The 27,261-nt window shown below is 37.6% G+C and overlaps 2 protein-coding genes across 2 annotated transcripts; one reads left to right on the forward strand and one right to left on the reverse strand.

Moving 5' to 3' along the window:
• The first annotated feature begins 7,351 nt into the window (after positions 1-7,351).
• On the forward strand, positions 7,352-17,334 carry cyp27b1 (cytochrome P450, family 27, subfamily B, polypeptide 1). Its single transcript, XM_067387580.1, has 9 exons — positions 7,352-7,555; positions 8,404-8,594; positions 11,598-11,794; positions 11,935-12,135; positions 12,267-12,430; positions 14,988-15,154; positions 15,234-15,315; positions 15,400-15,597; positions 17,112-17,334. The coding sequence occupies exons 1-9, from the start codon at positions 7,352-7,354 to the stop codon at positions 17,223-17,225; spliced, it is 1,518 nt and encodes a 505-aa protein (XP_067243681.1). The 3' UTR covers positions 17,226-17,334.
• A 6,102-nt stretch (positions 17,335-23,436) lies between these two features.
• Positions 23,437-27,060, reverse strand: LOC137021291 (NLR family CARD domain-containing protein 3-like). The gene is made up of 5 exons (XM_067387568.1): positions 25,196-27,060; positions 24,878-25,051; positions 24,626-24,790; positions 24,044-24,090; positions 23,437-23,957 (listed from the first exon to the last, which is right to left on the reverse strand). The coding sequence occupies exons 1-5, from the start codon at positions 27,058-27,060 to the stop codon at positions 23,437-23,439; spliced, it is 2,772 nt and encodes a 923-aa protein (XP_067243669.1).
• Positions 27,061-27,261: the final 201 nt, after the last annotated feature.

Below are 27,261 nucleotides of genomic sequence, written 5' to 3' on the forward strand. Positions count from 1 at the left end.
ACTAGCTCATTAAAACGCTACATGACATGGAAAAAATTACAGTTTTTGGCATGCCTTTTTGGAGATGATGTTAGCAAGCATGCTGTGACTTTATTTTGCATAACGGCAGAGTTTGTAAATTACACTGCATGGCCAGCAGAATGTGATGTGAACGCAAGTTATGCAGCTTTTAATAAGCTGCCAGTCAGTCTGTCATAAAGACAGTCATGCATGTGGTTTCCAGCACACACATGTACGTATGGTCACATGTACCTGAGCAGTGGTAGAATAAATGTTTGCACATGCAAGAACACACACACACACGCAGACACACACACACACGCACGCAGACACACACATGCAGACACACACACACACACACACACTTATGCAGACAGCAACATCCTTGACATTTCAGCCAGTAAATCATCTCTCTCTCACTGTAGGCACTGAAATACTTTAGAATGTGGCCGTGTTCACTTGAATTCCTGTTGCCAATGAGTCACGTGATCAGAGACGCCACATTCACACGGCAGCTAAATAGGGTTGTTATGAGTTCAGTACACACTTCGGTTATTTACAGGAGTGACAACTGCATTTTACATCTGAATTAATGCCTAAAAAGTAGTGTGTAATGTTTCTTGCCTTGAGCCACCAAAACTTATAACTGTCTGTCAGCCTTTCCATGTTCAGGAGTGACTCCTATATAAGAGATTCACATATCAAATGACAGAAGTGAATGTAAACAGTAAATATGCAATTTTTTTTTAACTTTATTTTGAGTTTCTCTCTCAATTCTTACAATTTTCTTGCAACTGTGATTTTATATCATGTACATATTACATTAATGAAGTACGTTTGGTGATCCAAACAGACCTTTTTATAGGCTTGAGTTCTCAGTTCATTTGAGCATCTCGTTTGATGTTCTGGTCGACACTCTTTGTGCTCTTGATTAACACTCTGGGAAATGCATTGCATTAGATGCAAAACATCAAATAAAGTGGTAATGCCATACCACTGCTCAATTGAGTTTTTCTCAGAACTAACTTTTCTGAGCAAGTCATTACATTTTTTCATAACTGAGCTCCAGCTGATTTTTGATGGCTGTATGAAGTAATTTCACAGAATCACTGCTGCTCTTCATTACAGTAACAGAGGAACATGATCTACAAAGTCTGAATGGTGAGACATTTTTGAAACTTAGCAAAATTCTTAATGTTTAAATAAATAGATAAATGATTTTGGGAGAGAAAAAAAATGTATTGATGCCATCAAACCATGCATTTAAATATGCCATCAAGAAGGTCCATCACATGTTGCTGTTGAAGGTGCTTTATTTATCTTTTCTCCTGTTAAAGTCCCCCTGTAGTGAATCATTTTATCCCTTAAAACTCGTCTTTGATCATCAAAGTTTTCCTGTGAAAAAAATTCTTCATGCCTTAAAATAGCTTGAATGTACACTGAACAAAATTATAAGCGCAACACTTTTGTTTTTGCCCTCATTTTTCATGAGCTGAACTCAAAGATCTAAGACTTTCTATTTCTCTCAAATATTGTTCACAAATCTGTCTAAATCTGTGTTAGTGAGCACTTCTCCTTTGCTATTTGAGAGAAAGAGGTCTTTTGTGTACATAGGAAAAGTCTTAGATCTTTGAGTTCAGCTCATGAAAAATGGGGGCAAAAACAAAAGTGTTGCATTTATAATTTTATTCGGTGTAACTCTACACCCTTGCTTCATCAAACCATGAATATGCAAATGAGCCCCGCCTCCACTCACTCACATTAGCTCAGAGAACTTTTTTCACTGCAGTTTTAAGGAGAAAATACTCAGCAATGGTGTTGACTTGTGAATTTGCACACAGTTTGTCTTAAGGCATATTAAAACACCACATAAACAACATTAAACACTTGATTTTCACCACAGGGGGAACCGTCCTCTAAAAGAGAAAAGGCTCAGCTAACAGTGGCTCTGTAGTTTAAGAAAGAAGAAACAAAACAAAACAGTGGTCTTCAGGTGGACATTGACTGTTTTCATTCTGGTCTTTTTTTGGGTCAGCCTTTGACCTTCTCTCCACATAACTTCACCTGTCACCTGACTCCTATATATAGAGAGAAAAGCCTATGGTTTGACCTGCGTTCAAGTACTTTCATTGATGTGAAGAGTGACATCAGAATGATCTTCATTGCTCTTGTATTGTATTACTACTGAAATCTGAGCGCTTTCGGTTCCTCCATTGACAGTTCACGCAACTACCACTTTGACGCTTCAAAAAGTGAATTAAAAGATGAATTGAGACGAATCCATATGAATTGAGAGGTTTAGTCCAAATTTTCTGAAAAGACAATCTTGCTGAAGCTCAAATGTTCTGCGTAACACGAGAATGAACCACATTGGTTCTTGTACGTCAAGCAAACATGCTTGAGCTTCTATTTACCACAACTGATGTGTGAGTTGATGAATGTTTCTATGCGAATAAAAGCCTAAATTCAGTCTGTTCATCATATAAAGTGATCGTGTCTCTTCAGAAAATTTGGACTAAATAGCTTGATTCATATGGATTCCTTTTACGATATATTTATGAACTATTTGGTAGTTGTGTAGCTGCACTCTAAAAAATGTTTAAAAACTACCCAAGTTGGGTTGAAAATGGACAAACCCAGCAACTGGGTTGTTTTAACCCAGTGGTTGGGTTAAATGTTTGCCCAACCTGCCCAACTAAAAATGACTACATGGCTGGCTTAAAATGAATCCAAAATAGGTGAGAAATTAAAAATCAGACACATAATTACTAGAGGCAACAATAATAATCAAAAGGTGTACATTTATTAATAAGCAATTTAATAAATGTGTATTGTTTATTATTCATTATCTTATTAATAAATACTCATTTATTAAACATATTAATAAATGTTAATTTTCAGCATATTTTGGGTTCATTTTAAGCAAGAAATACAGTAATTTTTATACAACAGTTGAGTTAAATAAAACTACTCAACACGTTGGGCAAACATTTAACCCAACCACTGGGTTAAAACAACCCAATTGCTGGATTTGTCCATTTTCAACCCAACTTGGGTTGTTTTTAACCCAGCATTTTTTAGAGTGTGTCAATGGAGGGACAGAAAGCTCTCAGATTTCATCAAAAATATCGTAATTTGTGTTCTGAAGATGAACAAAGGTCTTACGGGTGTGGAATGACATGAGGGAGAGTAATTCATGACAGAATTTTAATTTTTGGGTGAACTAACCCTTTAAGTTTGGATCTGTGAGTATTTTCATTCTTCCTTTTGCAGTCAATTAAAATTCAAATCTGCATTATAAAGCCCTAAAATGGTCACGGTAGAATCTGTCCATTAAAGTCACAGAAAGCCAGCCAACTGATGGAACCAAGAGAATCGCATTAGGATAGCCTTCCTGGCAGTGTTTGGGACTCGGCTTATGTTAAACATTTATCTAACCTTGATAACGCTGCATCAGTCACAACTGCCAGAATCAAAACCAATTCTCAGGATTTCTGCGCTATAAAAAATGAGCATTATTCTGCTGACATTACTAGACTGATTCTCCTTATTTCCACACGGGATACTAGAAGTCTTATCAGCTCCTGCTCCAAACTACAACTGGTGACCTGAAACACAGTCATCATTACAGTCGTTTAGGACGGGACTCAATCGAATATACATCAGACAGCTGCATCTTATATCAGCTTCACTGACCACTACCTAAATCTAATCATTATCCTAAATTTGTTCATTTTCACATGACTTCTTGCATTACACATGCTGTGTAACTAGATAAAATCTAGCATATGTGCATTTGTAAACCAATACAGCTGACATGACTGACATTCACTGTGATTATCTAGAGTAATGTGTTAATGTGGTCAGCAAAACTGAAGATCCTTCTATTATCTATTGAATCCCACAATAATATTTAAAATATCAGTAAGATTAATATATATAAAATCATCATTTATTGGGTACTTTCAATTGGGAGCCCGAACCCTAAACACTAAATTTCAACTTGTGAAAATATTGAAATAATTTTCATGCCACTACCGAAACAGTGTGTGCTTGAGTCAATTCAATTCACATTTATTTGTATAGCGCTTTTCACAATACATATCGTTTCAAAGCAGCTTTACAGAGAATGCATGTCAACATTACAATATTACAAGAATGCAGTTAGCAAATAATGTAATAATTTGTGTAATTAATTTACAATCACTGTTAGCATTTAATTTTAAGGTAGAAGCAATGAGCTCCTGGAAAAACGAAATGCATCAACAATAATTAGGTTGTATAGAAATTTGGGAACGTGCATGTTGCATCTTCTGAGGTCTTCGCAGGAGTTGGCGCCGTCTCTTCATAAGTGTTGGTCATCTTAAGAGGCTAGATCCAAACTGAAGCTGATGTCCTCTAGTCACCTCGGGACGGGCGTCTCGAGGTAAAACAGTAAAGCAAATAGAGAATAATTAGCGTAGCTGCTGTTCATAACATTAAGCAAAGATACGTGCAATTGATCTGACATGAAATGCATTATGTGAATGCTTGGCTAAAGAGATGCGTCTTTAATCTAGATTTAAACTGGGTGAGCAAGTCTGAGCAACGAACATTATCAGGAAGACTATTCCAGAGTTTCGGAGCCAAATGTGCAAACGCTCTCCCTCCTTTAGTGGACTTAACTATCCTAGGTACAACCAGAAGTCCAGAGTTTTGTGATCTTAAAGCGCGTGAAGGATTGTAGGGCGATAGAAGATTGTCTGAGACTGATTTTAACACACTTCTACATTTCTGATCAGGAAATATTCCTCTCACAGCCTCTCTTTCACAGCAGATAGATCATCATTCTGAGTTAAATGTGTTCAGAAGTCTGAAAATGTGTGTGGATCTTTAAGGAACGTCACTAACAAAAAACTTTTTCTGCAATTAAGCAAACTTTTTTGGGTGCTATTCCATAAAATTGAATATTGAAATTGTGCTAAATAACCATGTGCTGATTATCATTTTTGAGCGGCTGAAAAGTATCTAAAATTGTCACTACCGAAACTTCATATTTCGGTCATGACTGTTTCGGTAGTGACATCGTTTAGGTAGTGACAAAAGAGAACATATAATCATTTATTTGGGGAAAATAAACAAAATTTCAATACAGTTATGCAAATCATTAGTGTTTTAGTATGCAAGTTAAATTGTGTCATGTGATGTGGTCACTACCAAAAATGTGCATCACGACCGACACATGGGGTGTTTTGTCAAAAATAAACTATAGTGAATAATCAACTGAGATGTTATGATAGTGTTTCTGGTTCAATGTTTATTCAAACTAATGAATTCTTCACTTTTTAAATCAGTTTGATAAACTTTATGACTTTTACAAAGAAAGATTGGATTCAAAATACAACAAATCTAATAAATTACACTTGAAATATTGTTAAATTTGTAAATGTTATTAATTTACCAGTGAAAGCAATTAAAAAAAAAAAAAATAGCAAAAAATATATTAACAAGGTAGATGTAAACAAAATCTTAACAGGTCAATGTAACCCTTCTTAGTAAATTATTTATTATTGTATTTCGGTAGTGACAAATTTATTTCAAAACTTTCTGAAAATACAATATGAGAATTAACTGCACGATTACCTTGTGTACCTTATTATACAATTTGCATACATAAAAAATTTACACATACACATTATATATATATGTATATATATATATATATATATATATATATATATATATATATATATATATATATATATATATATATATATATATATACAGTACAGTCCAAAAGTTTGGAACCACTAAGATTTTTAATGTTTTTAAAAGAAGTTTCGTCTGCTCACCAAGGCTACGTTTATTTAATTAAAAATACAGTAAAAACAGTAATATTGTGAAATATTATTACAATTTAAAATAACTGTTTTCTATTTGAATATATTTGACAAAGTAATTTATTCCTGTGATGGCAAAGCTGAATTTTCAGCATCGTTACTCCAGTCTTCAGTGTCACATGATCCTTCAGAAATCATTCTAATATGCTGATTTGCTGCTCAATAAACATTTATGATTATTATCAATGTTGAAAACAGTTGTGTACTTTTTTTTTCAGGATTCGTTGATGAATAGAAAGTTCAAAAGAACAGCATTTATCTGAAATACAAAGCTTCTGTACCGTTCAAAAGTTTGGGGTCAGTAAGAATTTTTATTTTTATTTTTTTGAAAAGAAATTAAAGAAATTAATACTTTTATTCAGCAAGGATGCAGTAAAGACATTTATAATGTTACAAAAGATTAGATTTCAGATAAACACTGTTCTTTTGAACTTTTTATTCATCAAATAATCCTGAAAAAAAAAATATTGTACACAAATATTTTGTACAATTGTACACATTAAATGTTTCTTGAGCAGCAGATCAGCATATTAGAATGATTTCTGAAGGATCATGTGACACTGAAGACTGGAGTAATGATGCTGAAAATTCAGCTTTGACCACAGGAATAAATTACTTTGTCAAATATATTTAAATAGTACACAGTTATTTTAAATTGTAATAATATTTCACAACATTACTGTTTTTACTGTATTTTTAATTAAATAAATGTAGCCTTGGTGAGCAGAGGAAACTTGTTTTAAAAACATTAAAAATCTTAGTGGTTCCAAACTTTTGGACTGTACTGTAATATATATATATATATATATATATATATATATATATATATATATATATATATATATATATATATATATAATATATATATATATATATATGATACTGCCAGACATGCTTCTCTATCCAGCCTTTTAATGAAAGAGGATTGCGATTCAGATGAGAATGGCTCTGGGTTCTCGGTACTGTTGATATTAGCTCATTGCGCACACGTTCACTGGAATCAGGTCAGGATCTCATCACAGCATGAATATTATAGAAATGAACCTGCGTGAAACAGCGCCGTTTAGCAACAAATCATGGGATATCTATCTCCTTTGATTTTTAACACTGTTTACTCAAGGGTCAGGTGCTGCAGTCGGGTAAATGATCTAAGAATAGCTCAGACGACATGCAGTCATGTGCAGGTTTCATGATAACTCGTCCTCCGGTTTCATCACGACGCGTCAATGCATCGATCGATTTCAGGAGAGTCAACCATTCAGGTGCTGATGTTTGAAGAGCTGTGAGAGAAATTCCGTGTATCCCATTATGAAAGATCAGTCAGACCACGTCCATTTCCCAGATCAGTGGGCGGGGCTTTCGCGTTGGCCATTGGCTGGGCTGCAGAAAGGTGTGTGCGGAAAGACAGCGCTGTGCGATTATAAATAGAGTACCGGTGCAAGCATGAGATATGAGCTGCAGCGTCTCGGTGCATGAACTTATTGAGAAGGATGCTACCTCAGGCTCTGAAGTTGTCCGGCAGGAGCGCGCTTCCGCTGCTCAGGTGGGCTGACGTCATCCCCGCGCCTCCGCCGCAGCAGGTGAAGACGCTCGAGCAGATGCCCGGACCTTCAGCCGCGGGATTCGTGTGGGATCTGTTCTTCAGACGCGGACTGTCTCGCCTCCATCAGCTGCAGGTGCGCAGATCTTCTGCTGGTTTTGTGCTCTAGTAGGATCTCATTCCTGTTTGAGTTGCATCCAAATATTGATACTTAAGTTTATTTTATTTATTTTTTTAAAAATCTTCATCTGCAGCTCCTTGATTATGACACATTGTGTTACAATGGCAGAAAGTACAAACAGATCTGGTGCATTATTATTAATACTAACATTTAGAATGCAGCTATATATTTTAATGTATAAAGACCTAATTTATAGCCTACTAATTTCAATTTTATGTCATTGAAATGTATAGTATTATTTGTGAAATATTTGTATCTGTTAAGTTGCATTGTTATTCTCTCTATAGTACTGCACTGTTAAATATATTATATATTTAAATCAAATTATTATTGTTTATTTTAACTATCTTTAATATTAATTTTTAATATTTATTTAAATATTTGCATTGCATTGTTTACATTAATTTATATGATTGATTTTAATTGATTGATTTATTTTTAACCTTTTTAACTTTTCCTTGGATCCCAGTTGGAAAACCCTGTTTTAGGAACACATAAACTCAGTAACAGTGTTTGTAAGAACTCTTTGTTACACTAATTATACATTTAAGTACTGAGTAATATTAATTAACTACATGTACTTACTATAGGGTTAGAATTAGGGTTTGGTTTAGAGTTATGTAATTATGCATAATTTATAGTACCTATATACTAACGACAAGTATGTAACAATGACACTCTAAAATAGTGTTACCGAACTCTTTTCTTATTTTCTTTTAACCTGACCCCCAGATCGTTTCTCTGTGTATTAGTGTACATCTGAATAAAGTAAGCATATTATTAATATGTGACTCCATTTGAAGGTGGAGGGCAGGAAGAAGTACGGACCCGTGTGGAAGGCCAGCTTCGGACCCATCCTGACGGTTCATGTGGCGGAGCCGGAGCTGATCGAGCAGGTCCTGAGGCAGGAGGGACAGCAGCCCATGCGCTCCGACCTCTCGTCCTGGAAGGATTACCGGCAGCTCCGGGGAGAGGGATACGGACTCCTGACAGCGTGGGTACAAACGCTCTGTCATACGAGCTTTCTAACCGTTCACTCATGGGTTGCATGCAGCTCACTGCTTTTAAAAAACTTGTTTGCTGGAGTAATCCGGTGCAAAATGGAGCAGGCTTTAAATGTCATATCTCACAGTCTACACAAGAGAATTTACTCCATTATAACTTTATTTCTGACATGGAACATGCAAAACCTTTCCATATGACAAGCTCCAAGAAGGACAAACGGCATCAAAAAATAATGTTGTTTTAGAGGATTAGTTCACTTTAAAGAATTAACATTTTTATGATCATTTTCTGATGTCAACCAAGATGTTTATGTCTTTCTTTAGTCAAAAAGAAAGTTTCTGAGGAAAACATTCCAGGATTTTTCTCCATATAGTGGACTTCACTGGGGTTCAACGGGTCCAAATGTCAGTTTCAGTGCAGCTTCAAAGAGCTCTACATGATCCCAGACGAGGAATAAGAGTCTTATCTAGAGAAACCATCATTCTCTAAAAAAATATATATTTTAACTGGAAATGCTCATCTGCTCTGTGATGCTCCACGCATTATGTAATCATGTTGGAAAGGTCGGGGCCACTACAGTGGTGAAAAGTGCTCCTAAACCGTTGTGTCTTATTTTGCTAAATTTTCTGGTATTTGGGATTTTTTGAAAAACCTACTTTTCTGAACTAGTCGTAAGTTTTTTGCTCGATCGGAACCAAACCAGTGCAGCGAGATTTTTCTGATTGTCAAGAGTTATCAAAAAAAGGTTGAAATTTCGATGTACGCTCTCTAAGGGGCGCCAAAACATTCAAAGTGGGTGGAGCTACTTTAACTAAAATGGCTATAACTTGTGAACGGAATGACATTTTCACCAAACTCAGCACATGTGTGAGTATGGGCTCAATCTCTGGTCACATGAAAAAATCGTGGTGATTCGCAGTCTGATCGACTTGAAAATTGGCATGCGGTGTCTTTCTCCAAGCTGACATTGTTGTATCTCAAAAAAACAGAACGAAACCCTCTGGGTCTGTTTGCCTCATGGTCTTAGAGGCCTGTAAGAAATTCGAAAGGAATCGGCCACTGGAGGGCGCCTTCGCATTTTTCACATGCATAAAGGATTACATATCATGTGACTTTTTGCACACGCCCACAACATTCGACATGAGATGGTACAAATCTCATGCTGCGTTCCAATTCGCCTACTTATACTACGCCCTAAAAGTATATACTCTTTCTGTGAACAAAAAGTACTTACTTTTGAGTGTGTAGTAAAAGAGTAGACAAGCTTTGGGACATACTAACACTTCATACAATCGCGTCTTTTCTCTCTGTCGCATCCTGTCACCGTAAACTGGCCTGTCAATCATCTTACATCCTCCACATTTCATTTAGTTAATTTCCTACCGTATCGGAGAGAAATGCAGCACGTTGATCTGCAGTCGCGGGTCTTTCATGTGGAGAACTCTCCTCTTATTAATGCATAATGATGCATTTAAAAGTTAATGGCCATTCGGATCTTTATAAAAGTCCACATTGGTATTTGCAGATGAAAAATAACACGGGTAACATTAAATATATATTTTCTATCAGGTTAAACTGATTATTAGTCACTCAAATCCCTCAGCGTCGATCACGTATATCCGCCATGTTTTGTAGTTTTTAACACTTTTTACTCGTGTTTGTAGTTCTGAACTGAATCCCCGTCCAATGCGCAATGGGTTGTGGGCAATATTAGCCTCTATGGCTGCGTTCCAGTTCGGTTTTAGACACACACTCGCGAACTTCCCTACACACTTCCCCTCGGGGGAATCCCTGCCGCCATTTTGAAGTGCGTTCCACTTCGTGAAGTGGACGAGGGAAGTTTATATGGACAGACCCTCGCTCCCTCGATTTTGACCGAGGAAGCGAGTCTACTTCATATGTACACTTCAGGCAGCTCCATAACCCACAATGCAACACGATTGTGACGTCACCGCATATCGCGTTTAATTTACCCCACCACAAACAACTCTATGATATATTAATTAATTATTAATTAAACACACATATATACATATAGAATGCTGTATTAAATAATTTTGTAAGGGGAAAAAATAAATAATAAATCAGCTCCATTGCGGATTCCAAGTGATCAAGGGCTTAGGACGTTCCAGTTCAGCCCATACAAAGGTTCCGCCAGAAGTGGGCACTCGTGCAACGTAGCAATGACGTACATCCGAGTCAACGAGACCGAGTGAAGTTAGCGAGGGAAGGGCATTTAAAAACTGAACTGGAACGCAGCCTATAGTGTGCACGGATCCACACTTCGAAAATCTACCGGAAATAGTAGACCATCCGGGGACTTTTGGCATACTCTTTTCAATATACTATGCTTTGGGACACACTTATTTTAATCTCACATACTATTTAGGATGGATAGTATGGACATTGGAACGCAGGGTCATTCTGAGCAACTTTGACTCTAAGACTACTGTTCCTTAAATATTGGGGATTATTAAAAAAAAAAAAAAAAACAACTTTGGCGAACTATTCCTAGGTTTTTGGCTCAACCCTGATAACGGTTAAAAAGCTTTAAAAACTACATATTTCCTATGGTAAATTCCCTGTATTGGCTGTAAATGGCCTTTTCCATCTATATATCTGGATGGTTACGGGCTTGCTAATTAAAACATTATCCCCCGGTTTCACAGTCAATAAAATGCATGTTTAAATGAAAGTAACTTGTACTGACAGATCTTAAAATATTCAGTGCCATTATTTTGTCTCAAGATGCACACTAGTAATGTGTTTTTGTAGATAACATTTGTAAAAGCCACTTTAATGCCCTAATTGATCTAAGGCCTAATCCTGGCTTAGGCTAAGCCCTGTCTGTGAAACCGGGCCTAAACCTTTTTACGCTTGTGCTTAAAGGCCTTAAAGCGCCTGAACCCTGATAATTGCTGCTCGCAGCTATACTTTTGTTTGTGCAACTGTTTATCATTGTAGTCAATAATCCTTCCGTCTGTGTTGACAGTGAAGGCGAGGAGTGGCAGAACGTGCGGCGTCTGCTGGGGAAGCACATGTTACGACCTAAAGCCGTGGAGGCGTATGACCGCACACTGAACTCTGTCGTCACTGACCTGATCGAGAAACTCAAGCTACGCAAGCAGCAGGACTCCAGCGGCGTTGTCACCGACATCTCTGCTGAGTTCTACCGCTTCGGCCTGGAAGGTAATTCACTGAGACTCTCCTGAAATCCTCAAATCACAGTTTTTTTATATGGTACATTGCATGAGATAGTGGAAAGCACTAACCACTAAGAGCAAGGATGTTTTTTAGTCATATCTTTTCTATCCTGCTCTTCCTGCAAGGCATTTCCTCCGTGCTGTTCGAGTCCAGGATCGGCTGCCTCGATCCAGTGGTTCCTGTGGAGACGGAGCGTTTCATCCAGTCCATCAACAGCATGTTTGTACTGACCCTTCTCACTATGGCAATGCCTCAATGGCTCCACCGGCTCCTTCCCAAACCCTGGGACACCTTCTGCCGCTGCTGGGACTACATGTTCCAGTTTGGTGAGTGTCGCAAAGTGTAGTAGAAGCTAAAGAATTGATTTGAACCGTCATAACTCAGCTTAAATGCTTGGATGTTTTTCATCTGTACTGTGATTCTGTGTGAGAATTTGAAACTCTTTCTGTCATCATAGCAAAAGGACACATCGAGCAGCGTCTTCAGGAGGAAAAGCAGAAGCTGGCGCGAGGAGAGCAGTTAGAGGGACGCTACCTAACGTACTATCTGTCTCAGGCCGGCATGCCGCTGAAATCTGTGTACAGCAATGTGACCGAGCTGCTTCTCGCTGGCGTCGACACGGTAAGAATCTCCTCCATCATCCCTTAGACAAGAGCTTCAGTGGTGTTCAGTGGGATTTTGCAGCTCCTCTCTTCCCAGTCTGTCAGTAACGCTTTGTTTAGTTCCTGTCTCTATGAAGCCCCTCCTTCTGAAAAGCACAATGTGCTCTGATTGGTTGGCTGGAGCAGTGTGTTGTGATTGGTCAAGCGCTTCGAGTGTGTTTGGGGAAATGTGCCGCCCCTTACCATAACCACAACACACTACTAACCAACTCAAACAGGCCCCGCCCCTCTATTCTGCATATGAATTATTTAAATGAGGAATATTGTGAAGAAAACTCAAGACTACAATGGAGGTGTTTCAGAAACACTGACACTGATATAGATACCATCAAATCAGGCACGTGCACACATAGACAAAAAAGGGGCTTGAGCACCTGCCCTTTTTCTTCCTGGGGAGAAAGTGCCCTTTTTTCTGGGGTGTTTTTTTTTTTTTTTTTTTAAATAAATGAATATATATTCCTGTTTGCGCACAGCTTCCCCTGTCAAACAAATATATTTACTGTATAAAACAAATAAAAAAATACTATATCAGGTCGGCTTTGTCGAGTTCAGATGCCCTCACTCCGCGACACGCCATTCCCCGCACGCACGCACGCGCGCCACACCCCACCCCATTTGTTATAACATATAATGTATTAACAGTTCAGGAATTTTTTTTTTTTTTTTTTTTTTGATGTGTTTAAATATGCAGATTAGCTTATTTTGGTTAATTTAGAAGAAATCTACAGATGCAAACAGACGGAGGGTAGTAGGCTTAAAACAAACTCCATCTAAATGTGTAGGTTTAGGGTTAAGTTTTCTTTCCATTAGAGTGAACCAAAAAATTAAAACGATTTATTGATTTGTGCAAAATAAATTATTAGTGAAACTATGTCCCTCTCCTTGGTGCAGTCATTTATTCTAAATATATATAGCTACTTGAAAATAGTTGTTGATTTCTCTTGTGATAAACCGAGTGAATACTAAAGAAGACCATGGTCTCTGTGTGAACTGATTATTTTGTAGAAATCTGTGGAGTATAAAACAATTGGATGAGTGTAAGTGAAGTCAAAGTTGTCTTAATATATTTAAGGGTTCGTTATTTTTTAAATAAATAATTATGAGAAGTGCCCTTTTTTCCACTTGAGCCCCTGCCCCCCAAAATGTCTGTGCACGTCCCTGCATCAAATCAACACATACGAATTGTCTGTCAATTAATAATTCAACAATATATTATAAGGAAGGCATAAATGTGGGGGATTATTAATGAAGCCTGATGAATGAACAACAGCACAAGGTTTTTACTTTGAAATGTGCAGCGCTCACATTTATTTGAATAATTCAAGACTTTTGAAGTTTAATAATCACATTAGGCTGTATTGAGATGACCACTTATATGTCAAATTTAAGACCTCTTAAAATGATAATTAAGACTTTTGTTATATCATTCAAGACTTAAATTATATAAAACTAAATTTAAAACTCATGTGGACCCTGATTAAAAAGTAGTACACCTAAATAAAAATTTAAAAATTCATGTCTACCAAAATTCACGTCAAAGCAGCTGCAAATAACATAATAAATGATGCAAAATTCATCAAATATGAGACTAATTCTGCTGTAAAGCAGCTTTTAAAGGGGACCTATAATGTCCCTTTCACAAGATGTAATATCAGTCTCTGGTGTCTCCAGAATGTGTCTGTGAATTTTCAGCTCAAAATCCCCCACAGATCATTTATTATAGCTTGTCAAATTTGCCCTATTTGGGTGTGAGCAAAAACATGCACTTTTGTGTGTGTCCCTTTAAATGCAAATGAGCTGCTGCTCCCGCCCCCTTTCCAGAAGAGGGCGTAGCTTTAACAGCTCAACAACAACAAAGCTGGAGAATCTCACGCAGCCAAAATGAGGAAAGTGTTCAGCCTTACATTGTTCAAACCGGAGTCGACACTGATGGAGAGACTCAGGAAGAAGTTACAACTTTTAGACGTTTCTGAATGGTTAGTGGATAAATTGATGTAGTTGCTGTGGAGTTGATTCAACTCATCCACTAGCATGTGTCGTCATGTTCATCTTTTGTGTTGAATTGAGCCTCGTTTGTGAAGCAGTCCGGCGTAAAATGACGGCATGACAACAACACTCGACTACAACAACTCTTCCTCTTCTCTAAAGCAGCCCAACATGGCCCCGCCCCCTTTGTTGTGTGTTCTCAGGGGCGGGGTTTATGTAAATTTGGGGGTTTGTGATGTCACTAACCAGGGAATAAGCTCTTGTAGGCCCTCTTGTAATCCTTAAACAGAGAATTCTGTAAAAGAAAATATCTCCTTTGCATTGAACTTTGATCATAAACAACATCTGCAAAGTTACGACACTCAAACAGCAACATTACACACTAACTAAAGTTAAAAAAGTCAAATCATAATCAACCACCCCTTTAAAAAAGACATTCTCACTTTAAGTTTTGGTCATCAAAACCTGCTATTTTTGCATGTCTAAATACAAATTCATTCTATGTGTTTCTTTCTCATTCCCCGCTTTAGATCTCCAGCACGCTGTCGTGGTCCCTGTACGAGCTCTCTCGGCATCCGGACATCCAGAACGCCCTGCGGGACGAGGTTCAGAGCGTGATGAAGGGCCGTACCGTCCCAGACGCATCCGATGTGGCTGCTATGCCTCTCATGAAGGCCGTGATGAAGGAAATCCTCAGGTAGAATGAGTGTAGTTTTCAAATACAGATCTTTTTTTATGAGTTCATTACATCAAATTAACTATTGAAACATTTCCAGGCTCTATCCTGTAATTCCCGCCAATGCTAGAGTCATCACAGACAAAGATATTAAAGTTGGAGGATATCTCATCCCTAGAAATGTGAGTATAGTTTTGTGCTGTAAAAGTCTTCATTTGCTCTTTGTGAATCTGGTGTTCACCTGCTGTGTGTTCAATCCTTCACAGACTCTGATCACTCTCTGCCACTATGCCACGTCCCGTGACCCTAAACACTTCCATGATCCGGACGCCTTCGTCCCGCAGCGCTGGTTGAGCCGCTCCGAGGGCAGCCATCCTTACGCCTCGGTTCCTTTTGGCGTGGGCAAACGCAGCTGCATCGGTCGACGCATCGCTGAACTGGAGGTCTACCTGGCGCTTTCTAGGGTACGTGAAATTCTGCAATGAAGTGTGCATGTGTGTGATTGTGATTTGAGCTTTGCCATGGAATGAAATGCTTCACAACTTTAACAGGGAAGGGCAGATGAGGAAGATTCTCGCCTTACACTGATTTTATATATATTTTATATTTTGTTGCAGACTGAAAAAGTAATGCATTACTTTACTAGTTACTTAAAAAAGTAATCTGATTGCGTAACTCAAGTTACTTATAATTCGATACCCCCAACACTGAGTAGCCTAAGGATGGTGGAGAGATGGTACGTTTGACGTCACAAATTAAGTTTTACCCACAGCAGAGATTTTAAGGCTTTCGCATGGTGGAAACGCATGCAACAACAGCCAAAGCATGTCGCTTATAAGTCTGTGTGAATGAATGCCGTTGTTTCGTCTACTACACAAACTCAAACACATCTGACGCTTACTGCGTTACGTGAATTTTTACTTCAGAGCATTCTTCACAATTTCATTTAAATAAAAAAATGGCTAATATATTAGGCTAATATTGTAGATCTGCTGTTGTGTTGGTTTTGCTCAACATGATGTTCAGTGGCAGATTAGTGGTGCAGTTGAATATCTAAGTAAGAGACGTTCTCTGTCCCAGACGAAACCTAAAATACTATGAGGATGCAAGATCATTTAAAAATTATAATATGACGGCGAGGAGAATGAACCGAATTCGTATTTGTGCTTTGTGTTGTTGGCCAGATAAAATGACAGAGAAATTAAAAACGGACATACATGTTGGCTGTATAATTTGTGTCTCCTTCAAAAGTTGCTCTTGAGAAATTTTATGTTTATTGTCCCCCCCAAATGCTGCTAACTGAAAGCATATCTTAAAATATGTCAGTGCAATTGTTTTGTCTCAAGATGCACAGTAATTTTTTTTCTAAGGCACGATTATTAAAGCTACTTAAATGTCCTAATTGAACTAAGGCCTAATCCTGGCTTAATCTAAGCCCTGTCTGTGAAACCGGGCCATTATGTTTTTTGTCCATGCAATAATGCATGTCCCTGAATGAGCGCTTATGTAATTAAACAGCTCAGGTAAAGTTTATGGTATGACCCACTTCAGGGGTTCTTCTTATCTCCCCCCATCTCGTCCTTCAGGGGGATCAAGCCTCCTTTAGGGGGTCAAACCCCAGTAAGCGGTTTAAAACCAGCATTCACACGATCAATATTGGTCATCCAGATGGTGTAATCAAACATATCTTGTGAAGCGCTCTCTGAGTATCCATTTGTTTGTCATTTTAACTGTTTGGATGTGGCAAGTAAATGTGGATTTCTAATCCTTTTGCGCCCTCTAAAGGCCATCATCAGTGACTAGCCGACGTCAAGCTTAAAGCGTCATGGCATTAAAGTGACTAGTCTATGCAACCATTACTTTGTAAAACTCAACACATATCACACTTTTATTAGCTGCTTTTAACTACAGTGAGTAACGGTGTGCTCTAGGTTTGTGTTTCTTTGATGCATGACACATTTTTCTTTTTCTCTCACAGATTTTAATCCACTTCAACGTGGAGCCGGCAAAAGAGGGCGACACAGTCCATCCGATGACCAGAACTCTTCTGGTTCCAGACAGACAGATCAACCTTCGTTTCATTGAGCGCTGATCTAGAGGTCAGAGGTGACCGGCACATGGTGTAACAGAACTGGCCCTCTCTGATGTGGAGATCCAGAGAGCCAGGAGGACGCTGGGACGTCCAGCGGCATGAAGGGAAGGAGCCGACCATGTAACTCCCTTTGCAGCTTTGTGCGGATCTGTGTGGACACCAAATCAAAGACAATGGAAAAAATTGAAGTGTGACCTCTAATGCATTATCCATGCAAACATGAATGTAAGAAAAGCTAAAGATGTCCATTGTTGGATAAAGTTGCACAGAAAGTACTGTTAGTCTCTTCGGGACTCATGAGGAGCTGCTTCATTTTAAAACAGAAAAGCACAGAATCTGCTTCTCAATATATTCATGGCTGTTAATTTATGCAAAAATGAGGAGGGAATCCATGGAGAGGAGCAGCTTATGGTCATGGTGTACTGAAAATGAAGATTTTGTGCTAATATGTTGTTTTTGTCAGTTTCTTAAACGTAGCCTTAAGGACTATTGTGTTTCAGTCTATTGTGATGCAGTGAAAGATGTCGGCGTTCGAGGCCACAGTATGGTGCTTTTACAACTCCATAAAGATGCTTTTTTACACATTTTTTTGTTAACTATGAAATGCTGAACTGGCATAAGATCAAAATATGATCAAAAGATCAGCCATTCATACATATTCTGGAATAATATTAGACCCTGAATAATTGCTGATAAACCATCTGCAGTACAATTAATAAATCACACCATATTTGTTTATTAAATAGATCACACTGTCTTTAACTACTATGTACACAAAAAAAACGGGTTACATTTTTTTGGTAACACTTCACAATAAGGTCTCATTAGTTTATGTATTAAAGGATGCAATGTGTAATATTTAGTAGGATCTACTGACAGAAATGCAATATAATATACACAACTATGTTTTCATTGGTGTATAAAGACCTTACACAATGAATCATTATGTTTTCGTTACCTTAGAATGAACCATTTCTATCTACATTCACCGCAGATCCCCTTACATCGCCATCGGCATGTTTCTACAGTAGCCCTAAATGGACAAACTGCTCTATAGAGTGTGTTTGCGTGTCTGGCTACTCTCTGCTGTCTCAGAGGACGACATCTTTGTCCTGTGTCAGCCACCGTAGCTTCTCTTTTGCAATTCGCAACCTCACCACTAGATGCCACTAAAATTCACACACTGCACCTTTAACTAATAACGAGCTGTACATTTGTTACTGTATTTATTGATCTTTGTTAATGTTAGTTAATAAAAATACTGCTGTTCATTCATTGTTTGTTCTTGTCAGTGCATTAACTGTTAAACTTTTGATTTTAATAGTGTATTAGTAAATATTAAAGTCCCTGTAGTCAATAAATGTATCCCTTAAAACTCATCTTTGATCACCAAAATGACATATTTAATGTTTTTTTCCTGAGAAAAAAAAAATCTTCATGCCTTAAAATGGCTTGAATGTAAGGCTCTGTTTACACAACACCGGAAAACGGAAAACGTTTTATGTGTTTTGGCTGTTCATTTACATGACAACTGCGTTTTGGTGGCATGAAATGCAAACTTTTTAAAATGTGTTTCAAAGTGCAAGCTTTTGAAAATGATGCCATTGTCATCTCTGTATAATCTGCAAAAATGCGGTGACGGTATGCATGTGTGTATTACGTGTTTAGTCTATCAACCATATTTTTCAACATGGAAGTTGTTTTCTGTAACTGTGTGAGACTTCCTATTAATTAGCCTCTACAGGGAAAGAACAAGAAGAATATCAAAGTGCAGTAAACTGTAAAAATAAGGTGGATAGGCATGAGCGTTTGCCGTGAGTGCTCTGTAAACGAATGCGTGCTTCTTTTACACAGGCTTGCCTAGGCCACCAGTTGAAGGAATGTAGAAGAAAAACTGTAGTATTGGCTGTCTCTATGTGTGTGTGTGCCAATTAACCTTAATAATTGCGTGTAGACAATGTATGGCACTAAATAAATATTTCCAGTAAAGCATAATGATTAAGGGGGGCCTCACACAAAGAACAGCCTAGGAGCCCCTGACCACCTTAATCCACCCCTGGCAGGCACATAGTCACCAACTACTTATCTGGCATGCCTACTGTGTTTTTAGTCATTTTTGTGGATCCGTGTGAATTGGGATAGCATTGTCATCTGTACAAAGAAAAAACTTTTCCATTTTTAGTGCATCGTTGTCATGTAAATGTACCCTAACTCTACACCCTTGCTTCATTTAGTGTATGCGGATCTATGAATATGATAATTAGCTCCGCCTCCACTCACTCGCACAAGCTCAGAGATCCACTCGGTCAACTTACTGAGGTAAACGCTGCACAATTATATCACTTTTTCCATAGTTGGACACAACTGTAATTAATATGATAGCCCTTTGCAGCTAATAATGTGTTGCTAATGTTACACGACTCCCTTGCTTCAGAGCGGGTATAGTTAATGATATGCTAAAGCCCGCCAGCACATTGATGTGATTGGTTACAAGGTAGTTTGTGACATAGAAAACATCAACGATTTCAAACCGCAGTCTTTGGATCACTGCAGTTTTAAAGAGAAAACACTCAGCACATCATTAAAAACTTGATTTTCACCACAAGGGGGCTTTAATATTAACTAAGATAAATAAATGCTGTAGAAGTATTGTTCATTCTTAGTTTATGTTAACTAAAGTAGTAAGGCTAACTGATGAAACCTTATTGTAAAGTGTTACCACTTTATTTTAAGGTGTCCTTACAGTGTAATTATACATTTAAATATTGAGTAACATTAACCAACTACATGTACTTGCTATAGGGTTGGGTTTGGGGTTAGTTGCATGTAATTATGCATCATTTACTGTTATTACTATAGTGAGCATGGCTATTGAGGAGGGTACGGTTAAGGTTAGGGCAGGTTTGGGTAGGTTTAAGGGTGTTTATAAAGGTATAAAGGAAGGTTAATGGTGTTATTATAGATGGAATTACAATTACATGCAGGTATTTAAAAAAAAAAGTACTATGTGAAAACATGCATGTACACAGTAAGTGCATTTTATCAAATGATTGATTTATACCTAGTAGTTAAAGACACTTCATATAAATGGGACCATTTAATAATTTAACATGTTTCAAAGATAACTGCATTTACTGTATTCTTAAAAAACATGTTGCTGGTTATAAAGTGTCTGCTTCTGATAACAATTCACAAAAAACAAGCATGCTTTACTTTGTGGCTCGCTCTTATTATTTAGTCCATGATAATTCCACAAAAGCTTGTTTAACCTACTTTGGAGGACTAAAACCAGGACACACCAGGTTTTCTCAGAATAAGATTGCTGATTTGTGCTGTTCTAGTAAAACAAAGGCTGAAGAACACAAGGCCACTCTGTGTTTGCTCTGAAGTCTTTGCAACACCAGCTGCTTTGAGGACAAATGTAACGAAAAGTTCAAAGTGACAGAGCGCAGCAAAAGCTCATGTGTGCTTCGATCCCATATTACTGGGAAATGTGCAGGAGGAACCGGTTAGCTCTACAGAAGCACCTTTGTCCATCTGGGGTTTCCAGACTAAAGCACGTTCTGATGAACATGTTTGGATTCGAGATTCATGTTCATAAGCAGTGTTGCATTTGTTTCATAACAAAACAGCAAAGAAGAATTGAAATAAATTAAGGAACAAAAGTCAATCGATTTACTTCATTGAAAAGCTTCCAAGTATTAATGTAATAGCAATCAAAAAGAGTTATTAATGCACAGCAAGTACAAAACTGATGGAAGGATGCCATCTTGTGGTGCACCGCAGGGTTGTTTATTATAAAATAAAGTTTGCATTTGTGTATTATATCATATCTGATACATCAGGCTTTTATGGCTAATTTTTTTATGATATAGTGAGAATATAGAGGAGGAAAAAACCTGAAAACATGAAAAAAAAAAAAAAAACAGTGATGCTACAAAATTAAATTTAGAAAAAATCTAATTTTTACAGTTTATTGATGATGCAGCTGTATTTATAGCATCAAATAACTAACTAAACCAAAGTTATTTGGGAAAATGATGAGAACTACCTAAAATTACAAAAATTGTCTTTGAAAAAAATAAATTATAATTTGATTGTTTAGTTTGGCTCACGTCCCATCCGATTACACAAAGAGGGCGGGTTTTTTTTATACATATACTGCAGCCAGCCACCAGGGGGCGATCGAAATCCTTTGGCTTTACTTTTCAGGACTTGTGCGGCATGCTTGTGCTGCGTCCCAATTCACCTACTCATACTATGCCCTAAAAGTATTCTGTTTTAATTTCACTCTTCCACTTCTTCCGAATCATTTTCTGGTTCAAACATGGCTGAACTAAAACATTATTTCCACATGCCATTGTGTATGTTGTGTTCAGTGTGTTTGACCGAGTGGATCTCTGAGCTGGTGTGAGTGAGTGGAGGCGGGGACAATTTGCATATTCATGGTTCTGCGTATTCTAAATGAAGCAAGGGATGAATACATTTTTAAATATATAAAAATGTTTAAATATGTAATTTTGGTGATCAAAGATGAGTTTTAAGGCATAAAATTATTGACTACAGGGGGACTTTAAAAGAAACATTGTAAAAGTTCAAACAGTTTCTGAAGTCTAACTTTACATTTTCATTTTCATCAGAAATAGATCAACTCATAATGTCTTGCTCACACAAATGTAACAGTATCTGATTGTTCTCTGTCCAGAAGGAGGAGCTACATGAACATCAGCAGTCGGAGGGGAACTAGATATTCAAATTACAATTCAGCATGAAAAATCCAGTCTGATAGAGTTCATATAAATGCTTTTGTGTGCTAAAACACTTTTGTGAACTTTACTGTGTCTAATGTTAAAATTCATACTCTCTTCCTTTGTTTATTCTTATAATATTGTGTACAGAGAGTCATATTCTCTTTAAAGAAGCACTGGAACAAAATAAAAGTGATCAAATAAAATGATTTTAAAGCCACTTACAGTTCATTAATTAATGAGCAAACTGACTACATATACATTGAACTGGGTTTTGTCAGTTTGCAATGTGTGGATGGATACAGGACACAAAACACTGCATATTTACAATAAAACATTGCAGTAACGGTACATTTAGTGGAACCGGCTAGATCACTTTTGTCTTGTACACATTTCTGAGAAAGCAGGAGACATGAGGATCTCAGTGAATCTGCATTGCTCAAATCACAGTTCTGGTTTCACTCTGTGATGCTGACAATACACTCTCTGACATCTGAAGTGTGAAGAGCTGCTGAGCGTCTCTCTGATTCCCAAACATCTTCTGTTCTTTGCTGTATTTGTGTGTTATACATAATAGATTGCCTGCTATCTGACAGTTAAGAGATGAAAGCTGCTGGAGTTTCTTCACATATCAAAGTATCTCTAGAAGTGTAAAGACTGTCATCAGACAGTGCTGTTCAGAGTCAGTGTGTTCATAACCCTGAAACGATGCCCTCACCCTTTAAACATTTCTAGCAGAACAGTTTTACTGTAAACAGACAGCATACAGTCAGTTCATTTAAAAGAACATTAATGAATTTCTTTTTTATGCTGACAACAGGCCAACGGTATATAAGGTGCAACATAAAAGGAAACAAATTTCATGTCTAAAACTTTAATGAAAGATATATGACAGTGCTAACTCAATAAAGACATGTTTGTTCTTTAAATCACATTTGTTCATTTATTATTTAATAATCAGGCCAAATGAGAGAATACGTAATTATTTGCTGATTCTAATCAATTTATTTATCTTAATTTAAGCAACAATTAAAAGTAATATTAAATAAATACATAAAATAGATGATAATGAATTCATATCATATGTATGTAAATAAATAAGACATATACAATGATTTGTACATAACTTTTACAAACAAAGTGGTGGCATGACCCTTGCAGACAATTAATTAATGAAATTCAGGGGGAGTGGAAATATATAGTGACTTGTTAACTTATTAAAACTGGCCATTTATTATAGCATATTCTTGGTTTTTCACAACACCCCCTTGACCATTTTACAACCAAAAGTTATTAGCCATAAACAAATAAAGTACAATTACATTTCAGCACCTAATGAACGGACAGAGAATTGAGTAGATTCAGTACAGTTGTATTTTGTATTTCAAAGGGAAATATTTAGTGTTACAACTGTACTCCATTACATCTTTACTAATCTACCTTGGCATTTAAGGCTGTGTTTGTTAAATCTGACACAGAGACAGTTCTGACTCAAAAACCTTAAATCCAGCATAGAGCGGTTCAGTGAATGTTGTGTTGAATGTGTGTAAGTGTGTGAGTGTGTCAGAGACACTGTAGAAGGACAGAGTGCCGGCCGACACATCCACATACACTCCTACTCTGTTAGATTTTGGTGCATAGGTTGGTATGTTATAGCTGACATTATTGTGCCAGACAACAAATCCATTACTAGTGCAGAAAACACACCAGGATTTGTCATTGTATCCAAACTTACCAACAGTCCCTTCTTTCCTGCTGATTCCTTTATAGGCCACTGCTATACGAGCCCAAGAGCCCCATTCAACCTCCCAGTAACAACGTCCAGTCAGACGCTCTCGACACATAACCTGAGGATTATCAGCAAATCTCTCTGGATGATCAGGATATGGCTGAAGTTCTTTCACATATTTGATCTTCTTGTTTCCCTCACACAAGATGAGTTGAGTGTGTGCTGTGTTTGGATCCAGTGTGAGATCACAGGCATCTGAACACAAGATGGCAGATAAAAACAGTTTATCACCTCATTTGTTTCCATTAAATGTGCAAGAGTGAGTCAGAGAAAGAACCTACATTTTCGTAGTCCTGGCTTTATCCTGAAGGACCCTCCATAATCCAAACTAAAAAGACACACAAACATACAGTCAAAAAAAATTATAAGTAGTTTGAATAGATATTTGCATACAGACTATTAATATATTAATTAGTCAAGCCATGCTTATTTGTATAGTCTTTTTCTCAATACATATAATTCTAATGCAGCTTAACAGGGCTGTAATGTCTGTAGATTTCTGATATCTTGATATCTTCAGGCCTCAGTGAACAGCTTTACAGAAAATATGCTACAGTGTTTTTGAGCCCCTAGTGAACAGCAAAATGGGCTAAAATAGAAATAGTATATGCATATAATCGTAAAGCAAATTATTTAATATTTAGTTGTAAATTATTTGCATTCAGTAACTTTGTAACCAATAAATAACTCTACATGGGCATCTCTACCATCTTCAAATTCTTAATAACCCAATCTATATATTCTATAAGGATTATAATAATATATGATGATAATGATAATAATAATGATTTTACTTTCAAAGCAAAGTTTGGTTAAAAGCTCCAACTTAAACTATTAGGGTTCCTAACTTGTCCCCCACATACTTGAGCTTGTAGTTTGGATGATGCAGTTTGTCATTGAGCAGCTGGACTCCTGATTGTCCTGGATTATTGTAGCTCAGATCCAGCTCTCTCAGGTGTGAGGGGTTTGAACTCAGAGCTGAAGACACATAACCACAGCCTTCCTCTGTCACCATACAGCCTGACAACCTACAGACACACACAGTCAGATCATCTACAGACACATCAACATTATGACCGTCTGACTGTACATTATCCATTATATGTTCTTAATACCTCAGTATCGCCAGCTGACAGTTTGGACTCTTCAGTCCACCAGAAAGCAGCTTCACTCCTGAATCCTGTAGGTCATTGTTACTCAAGTCCAGCTCTCTCAGGACAGAGTTTGAGGATTGTAGAGCTGATGACACAATTTCACATGATTGTTCGTTGAGATTACAGCCAGCAAGACTGAAAGACATGAGAATTATATTGATAACTTAATTCTACAATTAAGTTTTCAAAAACATCCTTGTAAAAACAAATTCTACAAATAAACAAAATACATTAAAGATGAATCAGTTACAACAATTTATTGTAATTCCATTCACTCACAGGGCTTTTGTGCAATTGATCACAGCTGGAATCAGTCTTCTTCTACCCTCATCTGATGTGTTGTATTTCTTGAGGTTCAGCTCATCCAGCGGCTCCTTTGACATCTGAAGCATGTAGGAGATTGCTGTGCAGTGAGCAGAAGAGAGTTTCTTCTCTGAGTGTTTGTCTGATTTCACAAATTCCTGAATCTCTCTGGACAGAGTCTGATCTTTGACTTCCAGCAGACAGAGGAACAGATTGATGGATCTTTCAGTGGAGAGTCCACGTTCATCATTGATCTTCTCTTTAATGTACTGTGTGGTTCTCCTGATGCTCTCTGAGCTGTTCACTGTGTGCGTCAGTATATCCTGTAAGAGTCTTTGATTGGACTCCAGTGAGATGCCCAGCAGGAATCGGAGGAACAGATCCAGCTCTCCTTTCTCACTTTCAATGGCTTTATCTACTATGCTTCTATGTAGATTATGCACTACATCAATAAACTGCAATGTGTCAACATGTTTTATTACATAATGGTAAAACACATAAAAAGCAGCAAGAAACTCCTGAATGCTCAGATGAATGAAGCTGTAGACCTTCCTCTGATGAATCACCGATTCTTCCTTAAAGATCTCAGTGCAAATCCCAGAATACACTGAAGCATCAGTGACGTCTATGCCGCTCTCTCTCAGGTCCTCCTCATAGAACATCACAATGCCCTTCATCAGCTGATTGAATGCCACTTCAGCAAGTTTCAAAATCACTTCTCTTTTGGACTGCAGGAGTTTCTCTGGATCTTTCTCATTATATTTCTGATTCATCATGTTGATCTGAATCAGCAGGAAGTGGATATACATTTCAGTCAGAGTTTGAGGAATTTCTGAACTCATATCTTCTTTCAGGAGCTTTTGAAGGACATTGGATGAGATCCAGCAGAAGACGGGCATGTGGCACATGATGTGGAGGCTTCTTGCTCTTCTGATGTGTGAGATGATTCTGCTGGCTTGATGCTTGTCACTGATTCTCTTCCTGAAATATTCCTCCTTCTGAGACTCATTGAATCCCTGAATCTCTGTCAGACGGTCAATGTATTTGGCGGGGATCTGATTGGCTGCTGCTGGTCTGGAAGTGATCCAGATGAGAGCAGAGGGAAGCAGCTCTCCTTTCATGAGGTTTGTCATCAACACACCCACAGATGAAGTCTCAGTCACATCAGAAACTTTCTGAGCGTCTGAAAACATAAGTGTTATTCTGCTTTCATCCAGACCATCCAAGATTAATATAACTTTACAATCCTCATAAATCTTTGAGTCCAGATCTTGAAGTTCAGGATGAAAGTCCAGCAGAAGTCTGTGAAGACTGTACTGATGATCTTGGATCAAGTTCAGCTCTCGAAATGGAAGCACAAACATGAAATCTACATCCTGATTGGCTTTTCCCTCGGCCCAGTCCAGAATGAACTTCTGCACAGAGACGGTTTTTCCGATTCCAATGATGCCTTTAGTAAGAACAGTCTTGATTTGGTGTTTCTCCTCACATCCTGGTTCAGGTGAGGCTTTAAAGATGTCATTGCAGTTGACTGGAGTGTCTTGTGAGTGTTTTGTTCTGGCTGTTTTCTCCATCTGTAAAACCTCATGTTCTTTATTCACTCCTTCATTCTCTCCCTCTATGATGTAGAGCTGTGTGTAGATCCTGTTCAGGAGAGTTTCATTCTTTTGTAGTATGGTTCCTTCAAATAAACTCTCATACTTATTCTTCGTGCTGGTTTTGAGCTGGTCTTTGACTCTCTGTATTTCATTCTTTACTGGTTTCTGCGGGTCTTCAGTCTCCTCCTGCATGGCTGCTTGTGTGTAACAGTGAACAGATCCAGCAGAACTGGATCCTTTCATGTCTCTGTGTGTTTGTAGAACAGGACATGATATGTTATACATTTTAAAATGTTATAAATTCATCCAAGGATATACATGCAAGTATATCATGCAAGTAGTTGTTATACTTCACTCATCATAACATCAATCAAATGATTCATATAATCTCTATTTTCTTTATAAGATATATTCAGTATCGGTGTTTATGTTTACCTGCACTGT

This window comes from Chanodichthys erythropterus, chromosome 6 (assembly GCF_024489055.1).
Source record: "Chanodichthys erythropterus isolate Z2021 chromosome 6, ASM2448905v1, whole genome shotgun sequence".
Classification (NCBI taxonomy): Eukaryota; Metazoa; Chordata; class Actinopteri; order Cypriniformes; family Xenocyprididae; genus Chanodichthys; species Chanodichthys erythropterus.